The following is a 21,712-nucleotide window of genomic DNA, read 5'->3' on the forward strand; positions in this document are numbered from 1 at the left end:
AATCCGTTCCAGAAGAATGCTTGCAATCCAAAGCACTTGCATATCAAAGCGAGTTTCCCCATAGAAGTCAATAGAAATTAAGATAATTCATTCCGCATTGACTTCTATTGCATGCAATACCGCATGTGGCCAGAGGTGGGGGGGTGCAGGAGAGCCTTGGAAATACTCGGGGATAGCTCGGCTGAACTCGGAAAGCCTTGGAAAGGCTCGGAAACACTCGGGAACTGAGTATTTCCGTGTTATTCCAAATATTTCCGAAATATTTCCATTAGCTTGAATTCTGCTTGTTTTGCGAGGCAACCGAGTCAGGATTTTTTTTTAAAAAGTTGCTCGTCTTTCAAAACGCTCATTAACTGCGTTACTCGTAAACCAAGGTTCCACTGTATAGTTTTTTGTGCTTTTGCTTTAAGAGAACTGTCAATGTTAAACAGTAAAACCAAAATTCAGTAATAAATGATTAATATAGTGAGAAAAACATGTAACAAGAATAGTCCATATAAGATGAATGTGCCGAGTAGAAACTGTATACACACTTGGCCACTTCAGTGCTTCCACCACCATAGCAATAAAAGCTTCTAACCGGAAGCTTAAGACCTCACAAACAAAAGGTCGTAAGCTCACATGAAACATCCTGAGGGTCCAATGGATCAACCACTGCACACTATGGATAATTACCTCTGTATGGTCCAATGCACAAACCACCGCACAGTAAGGATGAACATCTCCTCAGCAATATAACAAACAAGCCATGGAAAAGGTGAGGAGAGAACCCATAGTGTGAACTGGTATGGATAATGTTTATTAAGCAAAACAAAACGAAGGCCACACACAAAACAGAAGAGAAGTATACAGCATGTAAACTCAGAGACGCTGCCCGCTGGCATGCGTGATGACGTCAGCCTGTTAAGCTCCGCCTAACGTATTTCGTCAAGTGGGGACGTCAGCCTGTTAAGCTCTGCCTAACGTATTTCGTCAAGTGGGGATGACGTGAAAGGTCGGTGCATGACAGTAGTGCCAACAGTCGTGCAATGGCCTTTGATGATGATCCCTTGCTATGAAATGGTTGGTGGAACTTAGCAGGCTGACATCATCACACATGGCGAGTTTACATGCTGTATGCTTCTCTTCTGTTTTGTGAATACAGTTACTAAAACAGCCACTCTCAACCAGAGTTTCATGGTTTCTCCAGAAGTTGCTAGTGATTCCTTGAGCTGTGGTTGATTGACCATGCATTTGATGGTGCCTACATAGTTTGGGGGCCAACGCCACTTGGCAGAGCCAGTTGCATGAAGCCAATGATCTTTTTAGCTTTCTACAGGGGTTGCATTTTGACCACCACTGTAAGGGTTGCACTCTTTCCACTGACCATCAATTTACAAAGTATATAGCCTGGAAATGGTTCATCTTGCGGGGTTAGGATAAAGTAAATGAGTATCCAGTGGGTCTGGCCAGTCTTTTTGAGATACATTTTTTGATTTTGGAACTTATATACAGTAAGATCTCACTTTCAGAAAAAAACGAAAGGATCATTGGCTAAAAATTTTAATTTTGCTTGGGCCGGGGTTGATGACAGTGGTTGTTCGGTGGCAATGTTGGTTAGTGTTCTGATATCGTGAATGCCTTCATGTGCCAAATTTTGAGAATGGGTAGGCTTATAGATTGAGGAAGGTTAGCATTCTGCTTGAGTGAAAGAAAAAGATTTTTTCGAAATGTATAGAGTGTGCATTTTATCCCAGACAAGCCAGTTAGTATACAAGAGAGGATTCAGGCACATCTCCAGAGGAAAAAGCTGTTTATAAAGATGCAGAGCACATATTAAGGTGGCGTGTGGTAGCATACTTTGGTGAAGTCATGTATCAATATACACTATATTGTCAAAAGTATTGGGACACCTGCCTTTACACGCACATGAACTTTAATGACATCCCAGTCTTAGTCCGTAGGGTTCAATATTGAGTTGGCCCACCCTTTGCTGCTATAACAGCTTCAACTCTTCTGGGAAGGCTGTCCACAAGGTTTAGGAGTGGGCAGCACAGTGGTGTAGTGGATAGCACTTTCGCCTAGCAGTAAGAAGGGTTGCTGGTTCGAATCCCAACCACGACACTACCTGCCTGGAGTTTGCATGTTCTCCCTGTGCCTGTGTGGGTTTCCTCCAGGTACTCCGGTTTCCTCCCACACTCCAAAGACATGCTGGTAGGCTAATTGGATCCTGTCTAAATTGTCCCTAGTATGTATGAAGTTAGGGACCTTAGATTGTAAGCTCCTTGAGGGTAGGGACTGATGTGAATGTACAATGTATATGTAAAGCGCTGTGTAAATTGACAGCACTATATAAGTACCTGAAATAAATAAAAAAATAGGAGTGTGTCTATGGGAATTTTTGACCATTCTTCCAGAAATGCATTTGTGAGGTCAGGCACTGATGTTGGACGAGAAGGCCTAGCCCACAATCTCCACTGCATTCTATCGGGTTGAGGGCAGGACTCTGTGCAGGCCAGTCAAGTTCCTCCACCCCAAATTCGCTCATCCATGTCTTGATGGACTTTGCTTTGTGCAGCGGTGCGCAGTCATGTTGGAACAGGAAGGGGCCAAACTGTTCCCACAAAGTTGGGAGCATGAAATTGTCCAAAATGTCTTGGTATGCTGACGCCTTAAGAGTTCCCTTCACTGGAACTAGGGGGCCAAGCCCAGCACCTGAAAAACAACCCCCGAACCATAATCCCCACTCCACCAAATGATTTTGGACCGGTGCACAAAGCAAGGATCATAAAGACATGGATGAGGTTTGGGGTGGAGGAACTTGACTGGCCTGCTCAAAGCCCTGACCTCAGCTCAATAGAACACCTGTGGGATGAATTGGAGCGGAGATTGTGAGCCAGGCCTTCTCGTCCAATATCAGTGCCTGACCTCACAAATGCGCTTCTGGAAGAATGGTCAAACATTCCCATAGACACACTCCTAAAGACACAGTCCTAAACCTTGTGGACAGCCTTCCCAGAAGAGTTGAAGCTGTTATAGCTGCAAAGGGCGGGCCAACTCAATATTAAACCCTACGGACTAAGACTGGGATGCCATTAAAGTTCATGTGCGTGTAAAGGCAGGTGCCCCAAAACTTTTGACAATATAGTGTATGTTGAGGTGCTATGAATCCAATCCCTTTTACAGTATATCTACTAAGGGAAGTTAAATTAAGCAAGTCAATATCAGGCATATTAAACTCAACAACCAGATATGTAATTTCTTGCTAATTGCTGGTTCTTGGTGTGGTGATAGGATAGCCTATCTATCAGCTAGATCTTGGGCTAATCACATCCCAAAATGAGAACCACTGCACCAGAATGTTGCCATTATTTTCTCTCTATGTTACTGGCGTGGTTGGTCTATGCAAAGATTGTTATAACAGTCACTAAGTAATGTCTTCATTTTTGTTCCCTCCATTAGGAGACCATTATAAGACCATAATATGATAAAGATTTTTTTTTTTTTTTATCTCTATAGTATGTCCCCCTATGTTTGGCATACTAAGTTGTTACTAAACAGTCACTACTTACTGTATATGTCAAATTACAAACCAGCACTGGATGTGCCTCATCCCCCACTCTTGTGTTCCACATCTGTTGGGTGTTCTCCTGAATTCCAGAAGCTGAGTAGATTGAGGGTTATGAGGACGTGCCCTGCCTTTTTCATATTGTTTGTTATGACAGTACTGAAAACACAAACGAACCCTATTACGTATTTATATTATATTGCACAAACTTTCAGGATAACAATGGCATACCCTTAGTCCTTCTGTTCTTGGCTTTGTTCCTCCAACAAAGCAAACTGTAGACATATGTCATTATAAGATAAAGAACTTTTTTTTATTTTTATGATCTCCTCCATAGCGTGTCTCTACATGTTTCACACACTTGTCACCGAACAGTCACTACTTTAATGTCTAAGTAGAAGCCAGTGCTTAATGGGCCTCATATCTCACTCTTGTGCCACCTCCGTTGGGTGCACCCTTGAGTTCCTGAAACTGAGCAGATTGAGGGTTACGTGCTCTACCGTCTTCTCATTGTTTATTTTGACAGTGTTGAAAACACAGGCAAACCCTCATACATATTTCTATTTATTATATTGCACATACTTTCAGGATAACATTGGCCTTTTTCTGTTCTTGCCTTTTTTCCTCCAACACAGCAAACTGTAGACATATGTTTGATATTGGAGAGATGCGTAATAGTAGATAATAGGATTAAGACAACACCTGATGTTGCTCATACTGGCCGAAAGGATGTAGGTGAAATTCAGAGAGCCATCGCCGTTTTTAAACATCCTCAAGCAGTAAGTGAAAAAGATGACGTTGGTTGGGCCAAAGGAGAGGGCGAATACGAAAAGTACAACGGCGGTCAGGTAGACGGCTCGGGATTTCCAATGTGCACGGTCAACGTTGGCCAGACAGAGGCTGCAGATGATTCCGACGTAACACCACGTTATAATGAACAAAGGTAGGACAAAGAAAACTAAGCGGTAAGTAATGAAATAGTAAAAATGAAAGCCTTCAAAATTGTTAGAGTCCTGCACATCAAAACAAGTTGTGATATTTAGTGCAGTAAGGGGGAAGGTAAGTGTGTGTGTAAGAAGAGGCATGGTGCCAGCCAATGAGATGACCCAGATGACACCACATGCCAGCCAGGCTCGGGTTTCTGTGCGCAAAGAAAGAGACCGTACTGGATAGACTACCGACAAGAAGCGGTCCACGCTGATACTTGTCATGAACAGGATGGAGCAGTACTTGTTGCAGTAAAATGATGCCGTGACAAAGCGACACATCCCTTCCCCCATGAGCCAATCGTTTCCCATGAATCGATAGACAATACGGAAAGGCAGGATGCAAACGAAGAGGACATCTGCAGTGGCGAGGTTAAGCATGTAGACCACTGCTGGCTTCTTGACCTTCATCTTGACCAGGAACATGACGATCGCCATGAGATCGAGGGGAAGAGCCACAAGGAATACAACAGTATGGACCATTGGCACGAACCTGGTCAGCCACCAACTTCTGAGGGAAATGTCATCATTTTTTGAAAATAATTTGTTTTCCCCATAAGATGAGTTCTGAAAATTCATGGTCCATATAGGATGCACACCTGAAAAATGAAAAACAAAATATTAGTATAAATAACAGAATAAAATGAAATTATTCTCAGTCCTTACATGATTAAAATTGATATTTCACAGAAGTTCTGGAGAGAAGGATTTTGAAAAACAGGGATTGGAAACATTTGTCCCTTAACCACTGAAAGGGCTTTCAGAACACGCAGAACATCACTTAAATAACAGAAACGGTGGTTGCATCTTGCCTAGCATGACCAAAAGTCGGAATCTGTGGCTGATCAGATGGTTTCTTTGGAGATGGATCAGGGGCGTTGCTATGTGGGAAAAAGACCAAATTCTTCAGCCTGAAGTCCGAGCCCGATGCCGGGGTGGGGGGGGGGTGGGGGGGGTGTTGTGTGGCGGGGGGGGGGGGTAAGCTGCCTGGCTTACCAGTGCCCATCAATGCTGACCACTAAAAACTGACCTACCTGACCATTACACTGACCTACCTGACCCACACTGTCCTACCTGACCCACACTGACCTACCTGACACACTGACCTACCTGACCCACACTGACCTACCTGACCCACACTGACCTACCCGACCATTACACTGACCTACCTGACACACACTCACCTACCCGACCCACACTGACCAACCTGACCCACACTGACCATTACACTGACCTACCTGACACACACTGACCCACACTGGCCTACCTGACCATTACACTGACCTACCTGAATCACATTGACCTACCTGACCCACACAGACCTACCTGACACATACTGACCCACACTGACCTACCTGATGCACACACTGACCTACCTGACGCACACTGACCATTACACTGACCCACACTGACCTACCTGACCCACACTGACCTACCTGACATACACTGACCTACCTGACGCACACTGACCTATACACTGACTGACCCACACTGAGCTACCTGACACACACTGACCTACCTGACACACACTGACCTACCTGACGCACGCTGACCATTACACTGACTGACCCGCACTGACCTACCTGGCGTACACTGACCTACCTGACATACACTGACCTACCTGACAACATACACTGACCTACCTGACATCATACACTGACCTACCTGACATACACTGATCATTACACTGACCCAGACCCACACTGACCTACCTGACCCACATAGACCTACCTGACACACACTGACCTACCTGACACACACTGACATGCACTGACCATTACACGTGACGTCAGACTTCAGGTGACCATGACCTCAGGCTCCTCCTGCAGCTCAGCCATAGTGTGCGGCGCTGGCGCGCCCATCCCATGAGACAACAGGCAGCCAGAGAAGGAGAGGACAGAAGAGCCATCCGCCCGAGTGCCGAGAGGGGATCTTTTCATAGTGACGCGGCCGCATTGTAATTCCCACCTCCTGGAGCCTGCAGCGCCTATGATGGACGTCACATGTCCCGTGGTCCCGGCATTGGACCAGTGGGACGTCCATCATAGGCGCTGCAGGCTCCAGAAGGCGGGATCTGCTATGTCACTCGGTCGCGCTCAGAGTCAGATCGGTCCCCGCTTGGGCTCGGGGCTAATAAGACATTTGTGAATGCCCAAGACCTGGGGCTTTTTGGGTGCCCACTCGGGGCTCCAGCCCCCCTTAGCCCCCCTTCCCGATGCCACTGAGATGGATGTTTGAAGTTTATTAGTGATTCGCAACATTCTAAGTTGCATCATTTTGCTGTCATGCATGCATTTATTGCGACATTGGTGGTCCTCCTTACTATTTCCTCCTCAGAAACAGCTCTTGCACCATCTGCTGTAGCCTCTAGCCAATCAGCAGTGGTGAAGGGGTTGAACATATCAAACCTAAGGCTGCCATGGCACACTGTTTGGAAAGGGATGGGAGAGGGTAGTAGCTGCTTCCAGTGATGCATTTGTTTTCAGTGGTAGTTCTGTCCTCGAGAGCAAAATACTAGCCCAATTCTACCTCAAACAACACCTCATGTAATGCTAACACTAACCCTCTCAGTAACCCTAATACTAACTCTCACTATAATCCTACCACTAACCTTCCCTAAGTTTAACGTTCTCTGTAACCCTAGCACTAACCTTCCATGTAACCCTAAGGGCTCATTTACAGTACACTTGCTTCAAATTTTGGCATTTAACACACTTTTTTAAGCACTCTGTATGCCAATCAAAGCCCTGTCACTAAAAAAATGGTTACCTTACAGTCCTGGTCACCTGTTGTGTTTGCTTTGCTTGAAAACTTATACCCCATGTCGCTTTCTTGGTGCTTCAAAGCGTCCCCAAAGCCTCCATAGAAGTCTATGACAACGCTTGCTAGCAACGCCTGCAGCTTTTGAGAGGCTTTTATTAAGCTTTAGCTTCACTTTGTTTTGGAGGTATTGCAGGTATCACTGGGAAAACGAACCGGAAAGACGTCATCAGCAGTCACTTCCAGGTTCATATGTATATATTGTGGAAGTGTCTATTGCAGACATCACATCTGGTGTCATGTGCAGTGTGGAGCAGCAGGAAGGTAAGCGAGGTCCAGACTAGAGTGGAGCAACTAGCAGACGGCACGCGTAGTGTGTAATATGGGAATGCTATAGCAGAAAGTGATAGGGGATTGGAGAGAGAGGACTGAGGGGCAGAGGATCAACAGAGCTAGGTGACTGGAGCAGGAGAAACTAGCAATGTCACATGTGGTGCGCAGAATAGAAAGAGAGAAGAATCAGCAAACCAGAGGATCAGCAGAGCTGGGGGTTACTACTGAGTGGGGGATCCGCAGAACTGGGGGTTACTACTGAGTGAGGGATCAGTAAGACTGATGATTCCACTGAGTGGGGTATCAGCAAAGCTGGGAGTGCTACTGAACAGGGGATCTACTGAATGAGGGTACTAATAAGCTGAGGATCTGCTGAACGAGGGTACCAATGAGCTGGGGATCTGCTGAACAGGGGTACTAATGAGCTGATGATCTGCTGAGTGGGGCACTACTGAGTTGGGGTTGTACTGGGCCCCTTTAAAACAACACACACAGGGCATTTGCCAAGTTTCATTAAAGCTTCCAAAAAGCACCACCAAAGCATCATCGCAGCATCAAAAACGCACCAAAAAACATGTTGAAGCGGTACGCACTTTAATGTATTGTAAAGTCGAAACAAGTGTAAGAGAGAAACCAGAACAACAACCCTCTTTGCAACTATAGCGCCACCCCTGAAGAATTCTTAGGCTCTCTGTACTGTGTCTTGACTCTGAAACCCTTAGCCCCTCTGGCACACATAGTTGAATGGAAATCACCAAAAACCACCTAAACAACAAAGATACTTTTGACTGGGTAGTAAGCTAATACTAGGAACAAATAAACATACAGAAGATACCACAAGACTGAAATTTACAGCAAGATCAGTAGTAGACAGTGAATATAAACATTAACTGTGTTATGAATAAGGATATTGCAACTACTTGGGTGCACCCAAAGAAAATGACTAAGCCCTGTGTGATAGCCCTGGGTTATACCTCTGCACTAAGCAACTAGCAAAGGTCTCTATGTGGAAACTGCAACTGGGCAGTCTTTAGCCCTGGATCTTCAGCCGGCTAACATTGGGGCCCAGTTAAACCATTGGTGTACATGAGAACAGCCTCAGTAAGGCCTGCAGGCAGTAATGGGCTATTGGACAGCTGTGTGATCAATTCCTAAGGGCTCAGTCTTTCTAGTGGCTGTAGGTCCTGGCTGCAAAGCCCCTTACCAAACCCAGTGACCCAGCCTGGAAATCTCGCTATGTGGAAAGGAATCCTCTGCCCTGGTTCAGTGTGGCTCTGGACCTTGGCTCAACGGCTTTAGTGTAGGTGCAACGCTAAGCTCTTGGTAGTGGTAACACAGCCCCAGTCTCCGGGCTCTCCAATGCTCTCTCTCTGTGGTCTTACAGTGGTATGCCTGAGGCCTCATCTCTAGCTATAACTAACCCTCCTGGTAACAATAACCCTCCCAGTAAACGTATCCCTCCTAACTCCTGGAGAACTCTGTAGCAGCAGATTTGCTGGTATGTTATACTGATCAGCATATGGGCAAAACTGTTTGCTACTTTCAAAAAGCTGTTCATTAAGCATCCATTGCATACCTCACATGTACATGGTCCACCCTTGGGTCCAGTATACCTCACGTGCACATCTTCCAACCCAGGTCCAGTATACCTCACATGTACACGTTTTACCCCCCCAGGTCCAGTATACCTCACATGTACATATTCCACCCTCAGGTCCATTATACCTCACATGTACACCTTCCACCCCCAGGTCCAATATACCTCACATGTACATATTCCATCCCCAGGTTCAGTATACCTCACATGTACATATTCCACTCCCAGGTCCAGTATACCTCATATGTACATGTTTCACCTCCAGGTCTAATATGCCTCACACATGTACATATTCCAGCCCCAGGACCAGGACCCAGTTTTTTCACCCCAGGACCAGGTCCAAAATCACTAAGCCTCACTAATGTAAAAACAAAAAGACTAAACTAAAAGTTGCGAAAAACTCCCCATTTCATACAATGCAGCAAGTATTCTTAAAAGGAGAGTTATACAATGGTAGCCTTTTATTCTCTCACAAGAGATTCCCACTTCAATAACCAGGTGATGTTCCTCCAACGGAAATTAGATCATGTTTTTGGGTTCCGCTAAAACTAAACAAGTGAAGATGTGAGAAGGAGCCCGGGGCTAAACTTCCTGGATAGAAAGAGGTACACGTGAATCATTTCATTTTACAATCTATTAAGAAATATTGAGGAGGAAAGAAAGAAAGAAATGAAGGAAGGAAGAACAGTGCCCAAAATATCACAATGCCTATAGTGGCTTGCCATCTTCCCATACTGGATCCTGGTGTCATCTTTCCCCAGGTAAGCAACGCACACCCCTGGCCATCCATATGATGTAAAAGAAATCATAACTCATCAGACAAGGCCACCTTCTTCCATTGCTCCGTAGTCCAGTTCTGATGCTCACGTGACCATTGTAGACGTTTTTGGCCGTGGACACAAGTCAGCATGGGCACCCTGACCGCTCTGCAGCTATGCAGTCCCATAGACAACCTGCCATGCCCATTTTTTTCTGCTTTCGAAAGATCAACTTCAGGGACAACATGTTCACTTGCTGCCCAATATATACCACCCATTTCCAGATGTCATTCTAATGAGATAATTAATGATCAGCGATCTTATTGTTATGGCTGATCGGTGTAATGTCAAAGGGTGGCTCCTATATAAAGCTGAAGTTTCATGGTAAATGTAACTACACACCAAATTCTATTACAGCCTGAGTGATCAGCTCTGACCATCTGCTTAAAGCACATAATGGTTCACAGCCCTGACCATCTGCTTACAACACATGATGGTTCACAGCCCTGACCATTTGCTTACAACACATGATGGTTCACAGTCCTGACCATTTGCTCACAACACAGGATGGTTCTATCGGGTTGAGGTCAGGACTCTGTGCAGGCCAGTCAAGTTCCTCCACCCCAAACTCACTCACCCATGTCTTTATGGACCTTGCTTTGTGCACCCAAAAAAATGACTAAGCCCTGTGTAATACCCCTGGGTTATACTTCTGCACTAAGCAACTAGCAAAGGTCTCTATGTGGAAACTGTAATTGGGCAGTCTTTAGTTCTGGATGTTCAGCCGGCTAACATTGGGGCCCAGATAAACCATTGATGTACATGAGAACAGCCACAGTAATGCCTACAGGCAGGAATGGACTATAGGACAGCTGTGTGATCCAGGAATGTGTTCAGTATCGCTTCCCGCAGCAAAAGACTGCACATTTCAAAGAACAGCCCTGGAAGATACCGTTTTCCCCGCCTCCCTAGTCTCAACCTCTTCTGGAAGATGTAGTCCATTGGGTAATGAGGACCCACAATAAGTCTCCCTGTCTGGACTTCAATTCCTATCATCCATAATGGCCAGCTTAACAATCCATTTGGGTGCTGCCAGCACTCCCACTCCCCCTGCTGATGATAGTCAGTAGCGCATTGAAGTCCAGATTGTCTGTCTTTATGGACCTTGCTTTGTGCACTGGTCCAAATCATTTGGTGGAGGGGGGATTATGATGTGGGGTTGTTTTTCAGGGGTTGGGATTGGCCCCTTAGTTCTAGTAACGGGAATTCTTAAGGCATCAACATACCAAGACATTTTGGACAATTTCCTGCTCCCAACTTTGTGGGAACAGTTTGGGGATGGCCCCTTCCTGTTCCAACATGACTGCGCACCAGTGCACAAATAGAAGAGAACAAGAAGACCTGGACAGCCGCACACCGGAATGGATAAATCCATCTTTTTATTCAAAATACAGGATCATGGGGTGCACAAAACACGACTGTGGGGTGGTACAAGAATAGCTGATGCGTTTCGCACTTACACCAAGTGCTTACTCATAGCTGAGTAACACCAGTGCACAAAGCAAGGTCCATAAAGACATGGATGAGCGAGTTTGGGGTGGAGGAACTTGACTGACTTCAACCCGATAGAACACCCTTGGGATGAATTAGAGCGGAGACTGCGAGCCAGGCCTTCTCATCCAACATCAGTGCCTGACCTCAGAAATGCACTTCTGGAAGAATGGTCAAACATTCCGATAGACACACTCCTAAACCTTGTGGACAGCCTTCCCAGAAGAGTTGAAGCTGTTATAGCTGCAAAGGGTGGGCCAACTCAAAATTGAACCCTACGGGACTAAGACTGGGATGTCATTAAAGTTCATGTGTGTGTGTGTAAATGCAGGTGTCCCAATACTTTTGACTATATATATATATATATATATATATATATATATATATATATATATATATATATATATATATATATATATATATATACACATATATACACACATATATATATATACACACAGGCGGTCCCCTAGTTGCAAACATCCGACTTACAAATGACTCCTACTTACAAACGGAGGGAGACAACAGGAAGTGGGAGGAAATCTACCCCTAGGAAGGGAAATTTTCTCTTGTAAGAGCTATTATTGGAAAAAGGTACCTCCACTGGTGCTTTTTTAACCAAGGTTTGTTTCTACAACAACCCAAAATTTTCAAAATCCAATTGTCATTGGGACAGAAAGTGAAGTGAAGAGGTGCACAGACAGCAAAACATTTTTTTTTTGTCTGGAGCTACACTTAAAAAATGTACCTGTTCCAAATTACAAACAGATTCAACTTAAGAACAAACCTACAGACCCCATTTTGTTTGTAACCCGGGTACCACCTGTATATATATATATATATATATATATATATATATATATATATATATATATATATATATCATATCATATCATACAAAAATTGCTATAAATGCCATTTTGCGGTTTGCGGCTATTTAAAAAAAAATCCCTTTCAATTTCAATTTGTAGCCGCTGTAATTTTCTAAAACTTTTTGTCATTGGTGAACAACCCCAGAAATGTAATTTCCTGCTTTTGTGATCGAATCAATGGGGTGGATTTACTAACGACAAATAGACTGTGAACTTTACTCATGCATTTGCTCCAGAGCTTAGTAATTTAGGGGAAGCTTCATTTTGAAAACAATACCCAATCACATGCAAGGAAAATATAAACAAAACAAAAAAAAAAACAAAAAAACAGCATTTTTGCTTGCACATGATTGGATGATGGAGGTCAGCAGAGCTTCCCCTCATTTACTAAGCTCTGCTGCAACTGTGCTTGCAAAGGGCACAGTCTATTTTACCTTTAATAAATCCACCCCATTGATTTTCTCAGATGTCTGCATTAAGATACAAGTAACATTTTAGGCATCCTCTGTAATAGGAGTTTCATCTTTGGTAAGCGACCCTTTGAAGGTTAAATATTTCTAAAGGGATGCAGACACTGAAACTTTCCTTATTTTATTGGGATTTTATGTGATAGACTAACACAAAGTGGCACATAATTGTGAAGTGAAAGGAAAATTATTAATGGTTTTCAATTTTTTTAACAAATAAATAGGTTAAAAGTGTGGGGTGCATTTGTTTAGCGCCCCCTTTATTCTGATACCCCTAACTAAAATCTAGTGGAACCAATTGCCTTCAGAAGTCATCTAAGTAAATGGAGTCCACCTTTGTGTAATATAATCTCAGTATCTCAATATAAATACAGCTGTTCTGTGAAGCCCTTAGAGGTTTGTTAGAGAACCTTAGTGGACAAACAGCATCATGAAGGCTAAGGAACACACCAGACAGGTCAGGGATAAAGTTGTGGAGAAGTTTAAAGCAGGATTAGGTTATAAAAAAAATATCCCAAGCTTTGAACATCCCACAGAGTACTGTTCAATCCATTACCCGAAAATGGAAAGAGTATGGCACAACTGCAAACCTACCAAGACATGGCCCGAAAAATGCACCAGGTGTTTATAATGAAACAGACCCTCCCATTCAGGAATCAGCCTTGAAAGGACCTAATGGAAAAAACAGCTTTTCCTTCAGAATATAAAAGGGTAGAAATCTGGTACAAAGTTTGTTAGAATCCCTGCAATGTACATAAATCACCCAGATGGGTTTAACTCCATAAAAGTGGAGTTAAACTTTAAGGATTCTGACAAAAAGAATTCTCTCAGATTCAAACCCTTCTGGAGGTTTGCACCGCAATGCTGAAAAGTCTACACATTGGCAATGAAAGTTCCTTCTTATTCAGGTCATGAAATAGCGCATAACAATCCCATTCATCTATACCTGTTCTAGAATGTTGAAGATGTTCTGCTGCTTATCCAAGCATCCTTCCTTAGCTCTAATCAAAGTCAAGAACCTACCCTATAATTTATAGCCATATGGGTAAGTCACCTTCATCCAATCATTATGATGTCAAGAAATACAGATGTTGACTGTTCAGGAACAGGATGGGAGGTGCGAATGTTTATGTACACCACCCTGTCCTAATTACATAATCCAATTCCAAGGTATCCTGAAGATAATAATCGGTTGAGTCTCATGGATGAAGGTGTTAATTGTTTTCCGGGGTAGAGATGATAGAATGCTCTTATACAGTGCCTTTCAAAAGTATTCACCCCCCTTGGATTTTTACTTATTTTGTTACATTACAGCCTTTAGTTCAATGTTTTTTAACCTGAATTATATGTGATGGATCAGAACACAATAGTCTAATGCCCCGTACACACGGTCGGATTTTCCGACGGAAAATGTGTGATAGGACCTTGTTGTCGGAAATTCCGACCGTGTGTGGGCTCCATCACACATTTTCCATCGGATTTTCCGACACACAAAGTTTGAGAGCAGGCTATAAAATTTTCCGACAACAAAATCCGTTGTCGGAATTTCCGATCGTGTGTACACAAATCCGACGGACAAAGTGCCACGCATGCTCAGAATAAATAAAGAGATGAAAGCTATTGGCCACTGCCCCGTTTATAGTCCCGACGTACGTGTTTTACGTCACCGCGTTCAGAACGATCGGATTTTCCGACAACTTTGTGTGACCGTGTGTATGCAAGACAAGTTTGAGCCAACATCCGTCGGAAAAAATCCTAGGATTTTGTTGTCGGAATGTCCGATCAATGTTCGACCGTGTGTACGGGGCATAAGTCAGTGAAGTAAAATTAGAAAAATATATACATAAAACTATTTTTCAGAAATAAAAAACTGATAATTGGCATGTGCGTATGTATTCACTCCCTTTGTTATGAAGCCCATAAAAAGCTCTGGTGCAACCAATTACCTTCAGAAGTCACATAATTCGTGAAATGATGTCCACCTGTGTGCAATCTAAGTGTCACATGATCTGTCATTACATATACACACCTTTTTGAAAGGCCCCAGAGGCTGCAACACCTAAGCAAGAGGCACCACTAACCAAACACTGCCATGAAGACCAAGGAACTCTCCAAACAAGTAAGGGACAATGTTGTTGAGAAGTACAAGTCAGGGTTAGGTTATAAAAAAATATCAAAATCTTTGATGATCCCTAGGAACACCATCAAATCTATCATAACCAAATGGAAAGAACATGGCACAACAGCAAACCTGCCAAGAGACGGCCGCACACCAAAACTCACGGAATACAAATGTACACCACACTTTTCAGATATTTATTTGTAAAAAATGTTGAAAACCATTAATCATTTTCCTTTCACTTCACAATTATGTGCCACTTTGTGTTGGTCTATCACATAAAATCCCAATAAAATGCAATTACGTTTTTGGTTGTAACATGACAAAATGTGGAAAATTTCAAGATGTATGAATACTTTTTCAAGGCACTGTACATTGCTGCTCCATGTACAGATCCCTGTGTTGTTAGTAAACACAGGGCTCTGTACTGTGACTTGCTAAGCCGATCAGCAGGTACTGGACATAAACTGTTGTGAATAGCCAATGACAGCATAGATGGCTGGGCAGGCGTGTGTGCATGCCCCCTACCTGGAAATGCTGGTTAACGCACATGTACGTGATCCAGCTTAGTGGGCCGCCCTGCTGCAGTAAAAAGTCAGTGAGCAGTCTGTAAGTGGTTAACCACTCCTAACTAGCAGACACATTGGGAGGAATTCATCAAACCATTTACAACACTTTTCTGGTGGTAGGGTGTCTTTAAAACAAGTGTCACCTAATTCAGGAAAGCCTTGCGGCAGTTTTGTTAAGGTTTCCAGATTCATATAGTTCTTGTTTGCACCACTTTAAGGACCTGTCCTAATGGCTGGGACAAATTTGTAAAGAGTTACCACCCGTTTGCATATTCCGAAACTGGTGGTAATTTGGAACAATGTACAGTGCCTTGCAAAAATATTCACCCCCTTGGCATTTTTCGTGCTTTGTTGCCTCACAACCTGGAATTAACATGGATTGTTTGAGGATTTGCATCTTTTAATTTACAGAACATGCCCACAACTTTGAAGATTTTTTTTTATTGTGAAGCAAACAACAAATAGGACAAAATAACAGAAAAAGTCAATGTGCATAACTATTCACCCCCCTAAAGTCAATACTTTGTAGAACCACCTTTTGCGGCTATCACAGACAGCTCCAAGTTGCTTTGGATAAGTCTCTATGATCTTGCCACATCTTACCACTGGGATTTTGCCCATTCCTCCTTGCAAAACTGCTCCATCTCCTTCAAGTTGGATGTTTTGCGCTTGTGAACAGCAATCTTTAAGCCTGACCACAGATTTTCTATTGGATTGAGGTCTGGGCTTTGACTAGGCCATTCCAACACATTTCCCTGTTTCCCCTTAAACCACTCAAGTGTTGCTTTAGCAGTGTGTTTGGGGTCATTGTCCTGCTGGAAGGTGAACCTCCGTCCTAGCCTCAAATCACACACAGAGTGGTACAGGTTTTGCTCACGAATATCCCTGTATTTAGCACCATCCATCTTTCCCTCAAACCTGACCAGTTTCCCAGTCCTGACTGCTGAAAAACATCCCCACAGCATGATGCTGCCACCACCATGTTTCACTGTGGGGATGGTGTTCTTTGGGTGATGTGATGTGTTGGGTTTGCGCCAGACATATTGTTTTCTTTGATGGCCAAAAAGTTAAATTTTAATCTCATCAGACCAGAGCACCTTCCTCCATACATTTTGGGATTCTCTCACATGCCTTTGCACAAACTCAAAACGTGCCATTTTGTTTTTCGCTTAAAAGTAATGGCTTTCTTCTGGCCACTCTGCCATAAAGCCCAACTCTATGGAGCGTGCGGCTTATTGTCGTCCTATGTATAGATACTCCAGTCTCTGCTGTGGAACTCTGCAGCTCCTCCAGGGTTACCTTAGGCCTCTGTGCTGCCTCTCTGATTAATGCCCTCCTTGCCCGGTCCGTGAGTTTTGGTCTGCGGCCGTCTCTTGGCAGGTTTGTGGTTGTGCCATGTTCTTTGCATTTGGTTATGATAGATTTGATGGTGCTCCTAGGGATCATCAAAGATTCGGATATATTTTTATAACCTAAACCTGACTTGTACTTCTCAACAACATTGTCCCTTACTTGTTTGGAGAGTTCCTTGGTCTTCATGGCAGTGTTTGGTTAGTTGTGTCTCTTGCTTAGGTGTTGCAGCCTCTGGGGCCTTTCAAAAAGGTGTGTATATGTAATGACAAATCATGTGACACTTAGATTGCACACAGGTGGACATCATTTCACTAATTATGTGACTTCTGAAGGTAATTGGTTGCACCAGAGCTTTTTATGGGCTTCAAACAAAGGCGGTGAATACATACGCACATGCCAATGATCAGTTTTTTATTTCTGAAAAATAGTTTTATGTATATATTTTTCTAATTTTACCTCACCGACTTAGACTATTGTGTTTTGATCCATCACATATAATTCAGATTAAAAAAACATTGAACTAAAGGCTGTAATGTAACAAAATAGGTAAAAAGCTAAAGGGGGTGAATACTTTTGCAAGGCACTGTAGATGGACTGTAACATGATTCTTGCAAACCAGTTGCCCTCTCTGTCCAAAAGTTTGTCCTCCTATGTTGTAACCATTTTATGGTCTTTGGATATGGTGGTTGAGTTACCTGTGTGACTACAAATGCATTGTCCTGACACTTAATAGAACTGAGGAAGTCACTTGGATGAACAGTGAAACATCTTTAACATTACATAACAAGTACAGTTGAGTGAGATTAAACAGCCCTAACTAGCAGACAGGTGGGAGGAATTCAACAAACCATTTACAACACGTTCCTTGTGGTAAAGTGCCTTTAAAACAACCTACACCTAATTCAGGAAAGCCTTGCAACATTTTAACTAAGGTTTCCAGATTCTTATAGTGCTTGTTTGCACCACTTTACAAATCTGTCCCAATGTAAACAGTTATCACCAGTTTGCATATTCCAAACTGGTGGTAATTAAGATCATCTCTGAATAGGCTCATGGAGAGAAGCTCAATGTGGAGTATGTATGTGCTGCAGAGGAGTATCTGGTGAAAATGGCACCTATGGCAAGCACTGAAACTGCGCCCCTGTCAAAACATTTGAAACCCAACTTTCAGATAATATTGTCAGTATATACAGTTGTATAGGGAGAACAGTAGGTTAGTGGATGGCACTTGCCTCACTTGGTTAGAATCTGGGCCAGGAAGCTATCTGCATGGAGTTTGCATGTTCTCTTGGTGTGGGCATCCTTCAGGTACTCCATTTTCCTGGCATACTCCAAAGCCATGTTGTTAGGTAATGGCCCCCTGTCTGTATGAAGTAGCAAGGTACATGGGTGATCACATTCTGCATGCCACCCCCCATGTCCAAAAAATGATCCAGGATGAGCGCTGGCCCAAAATCTGCCAAGAGCTGCACAGGACTGAATGGAAGTATACGTAGATATGGAATGAAAGGTTGGTCTGGTTCATGGTACAACACCCTTCAAACAGGCACCTCATCCCTAATAATCTTGAAACAGAACTATGGGGTTGAGGGGATTTTTGCGGTGCCAGTAAGAGTACAAGAAAAGCTAATGACTTAAAAATAAGCAATCAGTTTTATTATTACAAAGTTAAAAGATACAGAATAAATGTTTACAATAGTAACAATAGTAAAGTGGTCATATTGATTGATAGGTTCAAAAGAAAGTGAATACATTGCACACTAGCCCAACATGTTTCACTAATTGCTTCTTCAGGGAATGTGCAATTCAGAACAAAATCCACAAAATGAACTAAACAAATATAGAAACAAAACGTTTATGAATATTACATTGATTATCAGAAATGATACATTGTAGGTGAGCATGATCTCTAGAAAAAACACCACAGATAAGACCACTCACCCTAGCAAAAATTGCCACCAAAAACAAACCAAACCAGATTCAACAGTCCTCTAGAAACCTCCAGGTAAGAGGGAGATGGTCAGAATTGTGGTCATAGAGGACAGAAGGGCGAGACTATAGAGCAAAAAATCATCACAGCATTATTAACTGATCTGAAACAGGTATCTGGATATACTTTTTTCGTATATCAAGAATACAATTGTTCTCCTTAGAACTATTGAAGGTATTTCCCTTCCCCCAAACACCTGGCTTGTTGCCCTTGATGTAGAAAGCCTCTACAATGCTATTCCCCACGATAAAGGAATTAAGGTGATACAACATCACTTAGATGAAAGGGGTCTCTCTTTCGCCAAATATAATACATTTGTACTGGATTTGCTTGATTACATTTTGAAACATAATGTATTCCAATTTGATTTTTCCCACTACCTCCAGGTACAGGGAGTTGCAATGGGGACCAAATGTGCCCCCTCTTATGCAAACCTGTACCTGGGGGGGTGGGAAAAGGAAGTTTTCTCTAGAGAGGATTTGATTCATCTTCATGACAAAGTCATCGCCTGGTACCGTTATATAGATGATGTCCTTATTTTCTGGTCTGGGACTCAATCTGAATTAAATGACTTTATACGAATAATTTCAGTTAATAATTTTAACCTGAAATTTACCATGCACTGTAGTCAGAGCAATATTAGCTTTTTAGATTTGGTCATCTCTATTGATGCACAAGGCAAACTCGATTCATCTCTATATAGGAAGCCCTCAGCGGGAAACACTATTCTCCACGCTCAAAGTTCTCTCCCCATTTCTTTAGTAAAAAGCATCCCTTGTAGCCAGTAATTGCGGCTGAAAACAAATTGTAGCAACGACTCTGATTTCTGAATTGATGCTAGGGACCTCTATGATAGATTAAAAATTAGAGGTTATAGCCATGCTTGTCTCAAAAAAGCGTTTGATCGGGTTAATTCCAAAAATAGAAGCTCATTGATTTTTTCCACCAAACAGGCTGCTAAATCTGACACAGTAAGAGTTATTACTCGCTATTCAAGCCAACATAAAGAAATTAGACAAATACTGACCAAATTCTGGCCACTTTCAGCAGACCCAATTGCTCGGAAATATATCAAAGACTTTCCTGAGATTACCTTCAGACGAGCTCCGTCCCTCAAGGATCGTCTGGTCCAAAGCCATTTCAAAACTATCCCTGTATCCATAACTCAAACTAATTGGGGCACCTTTCCCTGTGGGGCCTGTGATGTTTGCCAATTTGATCGAAAAACCAAATTTAAACTTCCCAATGGTAAATGGCATTCCATCCAATGTAGGGTCACTTGCCAGACACCAGGGGTTACTTATATGGCCCAGTGTCTGTGCGGCGGCTTCTACATTGGTAAGACGAAGCAACAGTTTTTTAAATCAATAAGAGATCATATCAAACCAATTAAGAAAAATAAGATGGATACGGCCATCAGCCGACATGTTGGCACACATCATGATTTTAACCCCAAATTTATTAAATTTTTGGCACTTGAACATGTCCCCCTGGATTCCCGTGGGGGCAGTGTTGATCATATTCTGCTACAGCTTGAGGCTCGTTGGATTTATGATCTCAAAGCTACAGCATTTCCTGGATTCAACGAGAGCCTAAGTTTCAAGTCCTTCCTTTAACCACTTCCCTACCCGCATATGTACATATAACGTCCACAGATGGGATCTCCCATGCTGGGTGGACGTCATATGACGGCCTCGGGTTCCCGGCCGTCTAGGGGGCGCGCGCCCGCCGCGTTGCTCGGGACCCGGTGCGCCCGCAATTGCCCGTTAACCGGGCCGGACCGTGGATCTGTGTGTGTAAACACACAGATCCACGTCCTGTCAGGTGAGAGAAGACCGATCTGTGTTCCCAGTACAGCGGAACACTGATCGGTCTCCTCCCCTTGTACGTCCCCGCCCCCTACAGTTAGAAGCATTCCCTAGGAAACACATTTAACCCCTTGTGTCCCCCTAGTGGTTAACCCCTTCACTGCCTGTCACATTTACACAGTAATCAATGCAATTTTATAGCATTAATCGCTGTATAAATGTGAATGGTTCCAAAAATGTGTCAAAAGTGTCCGATGTGTCCGCCATAATGTCGCAGTCATGAAAAAAAATTGTCGTTTAAAGTGCGACAGCGCTGAAAACTAAAAATTGGTCTGGGAAGGAAGGGGGTGAAAATGCCCTGTATTGAACCGATTAACTTCAATGAATGTCTACCTCCTATGCATTATTCTCCATGGGTTTGTTTCCATGTTCCCCCCTTTTTTTTTCAGTTAGTTTGTTTGTCTCCTCTCCCCTTATGAGCTATTGGCTTATTATATTATTATTTTATTATTTTCTGTTTTTTGTTTATTCAAGTATCATGCCTATTATCAATATTCATATTACACATTTCTGACTGTCTTTCATTCATGAAATTAATTTAATTAATAATTCATTATTTGTTATTAAGGTGAGCTTGGTTTTTTATTTTGACATCCAGATGGGCCAGAGTTTTAGTGGTCCAGCTCTTGTGCCCCCTGCCCACCCTCATTGGTTTCCTTCCCAACTCTTTCCTGCCGGTTCTCAGTTTCCCTTTTTTCCCCCTAAAGGATTTGGTCTTCAGTGGTCATACGGACGCCCAGGGCATGTATTGATATTATCAGTGCATGCCCGCTTCACGCCTAGCTGCGCCTCCAGGATTTCCTAATTCCTTGGGTGACACTTAGTGTTGCCCTATATTGCACTTCCATCAGTGTCAATTTTCTATCTCCACTACACCCCCTGGGCTCTTGCTATGGTGCTGGGTTCATTCACGTCCGTCCTAAGGTCGCTGCGGACGGATCT

The 21,712-nt window shown here is 43.1% G+C and overlaps 1 protein-coding gene across 1 annotated transcript in view; it reads right to left on the reverse strand.

Annotated features, from left to right (window-relative positions):
- Positions 1 to 3,100: 3,100 nt before the first annotated feature.
- LOC141134874 (proteinase-activated receptor 1-like) overlaps positions 3,101 to 21,712 on the reverse strand; it is a 64,832-nt gene continuing 46,220 nt past the window's right edge. The window contains exon 2 of the mRNA XM_073624306.1: positions 3,101 to 5,132. Within this exon, the coding sequence (XP_073480407.1) occupies positions 4,132 to 5,112 (981 nt within the window). The 5' untranslated portion in view covers positions 5,113 to 5,132 and the 3' untranslated portion in view covers positions 3,101 to 4,131. The remainder of the gene's footprint in view (positions 5,133 to 21,712) is intronic.

Source organism: Aquarana catesbeiana, linkage group LG03 (genome assembly GCF_042186555.1).
Source record: "Aquarana catesbeiana isolate 2022-GZ linkage group LG03, ASM4218655v1, whole genome shotgun sequence".
In the NCBI taxonomy this organism is placed as follows: domain Eukaryota; kingdom Metazoa; phylum Chordata; class Amphibia; order Anura; family Ranidae; genus Aquarana; species Aquarana catesbeiana.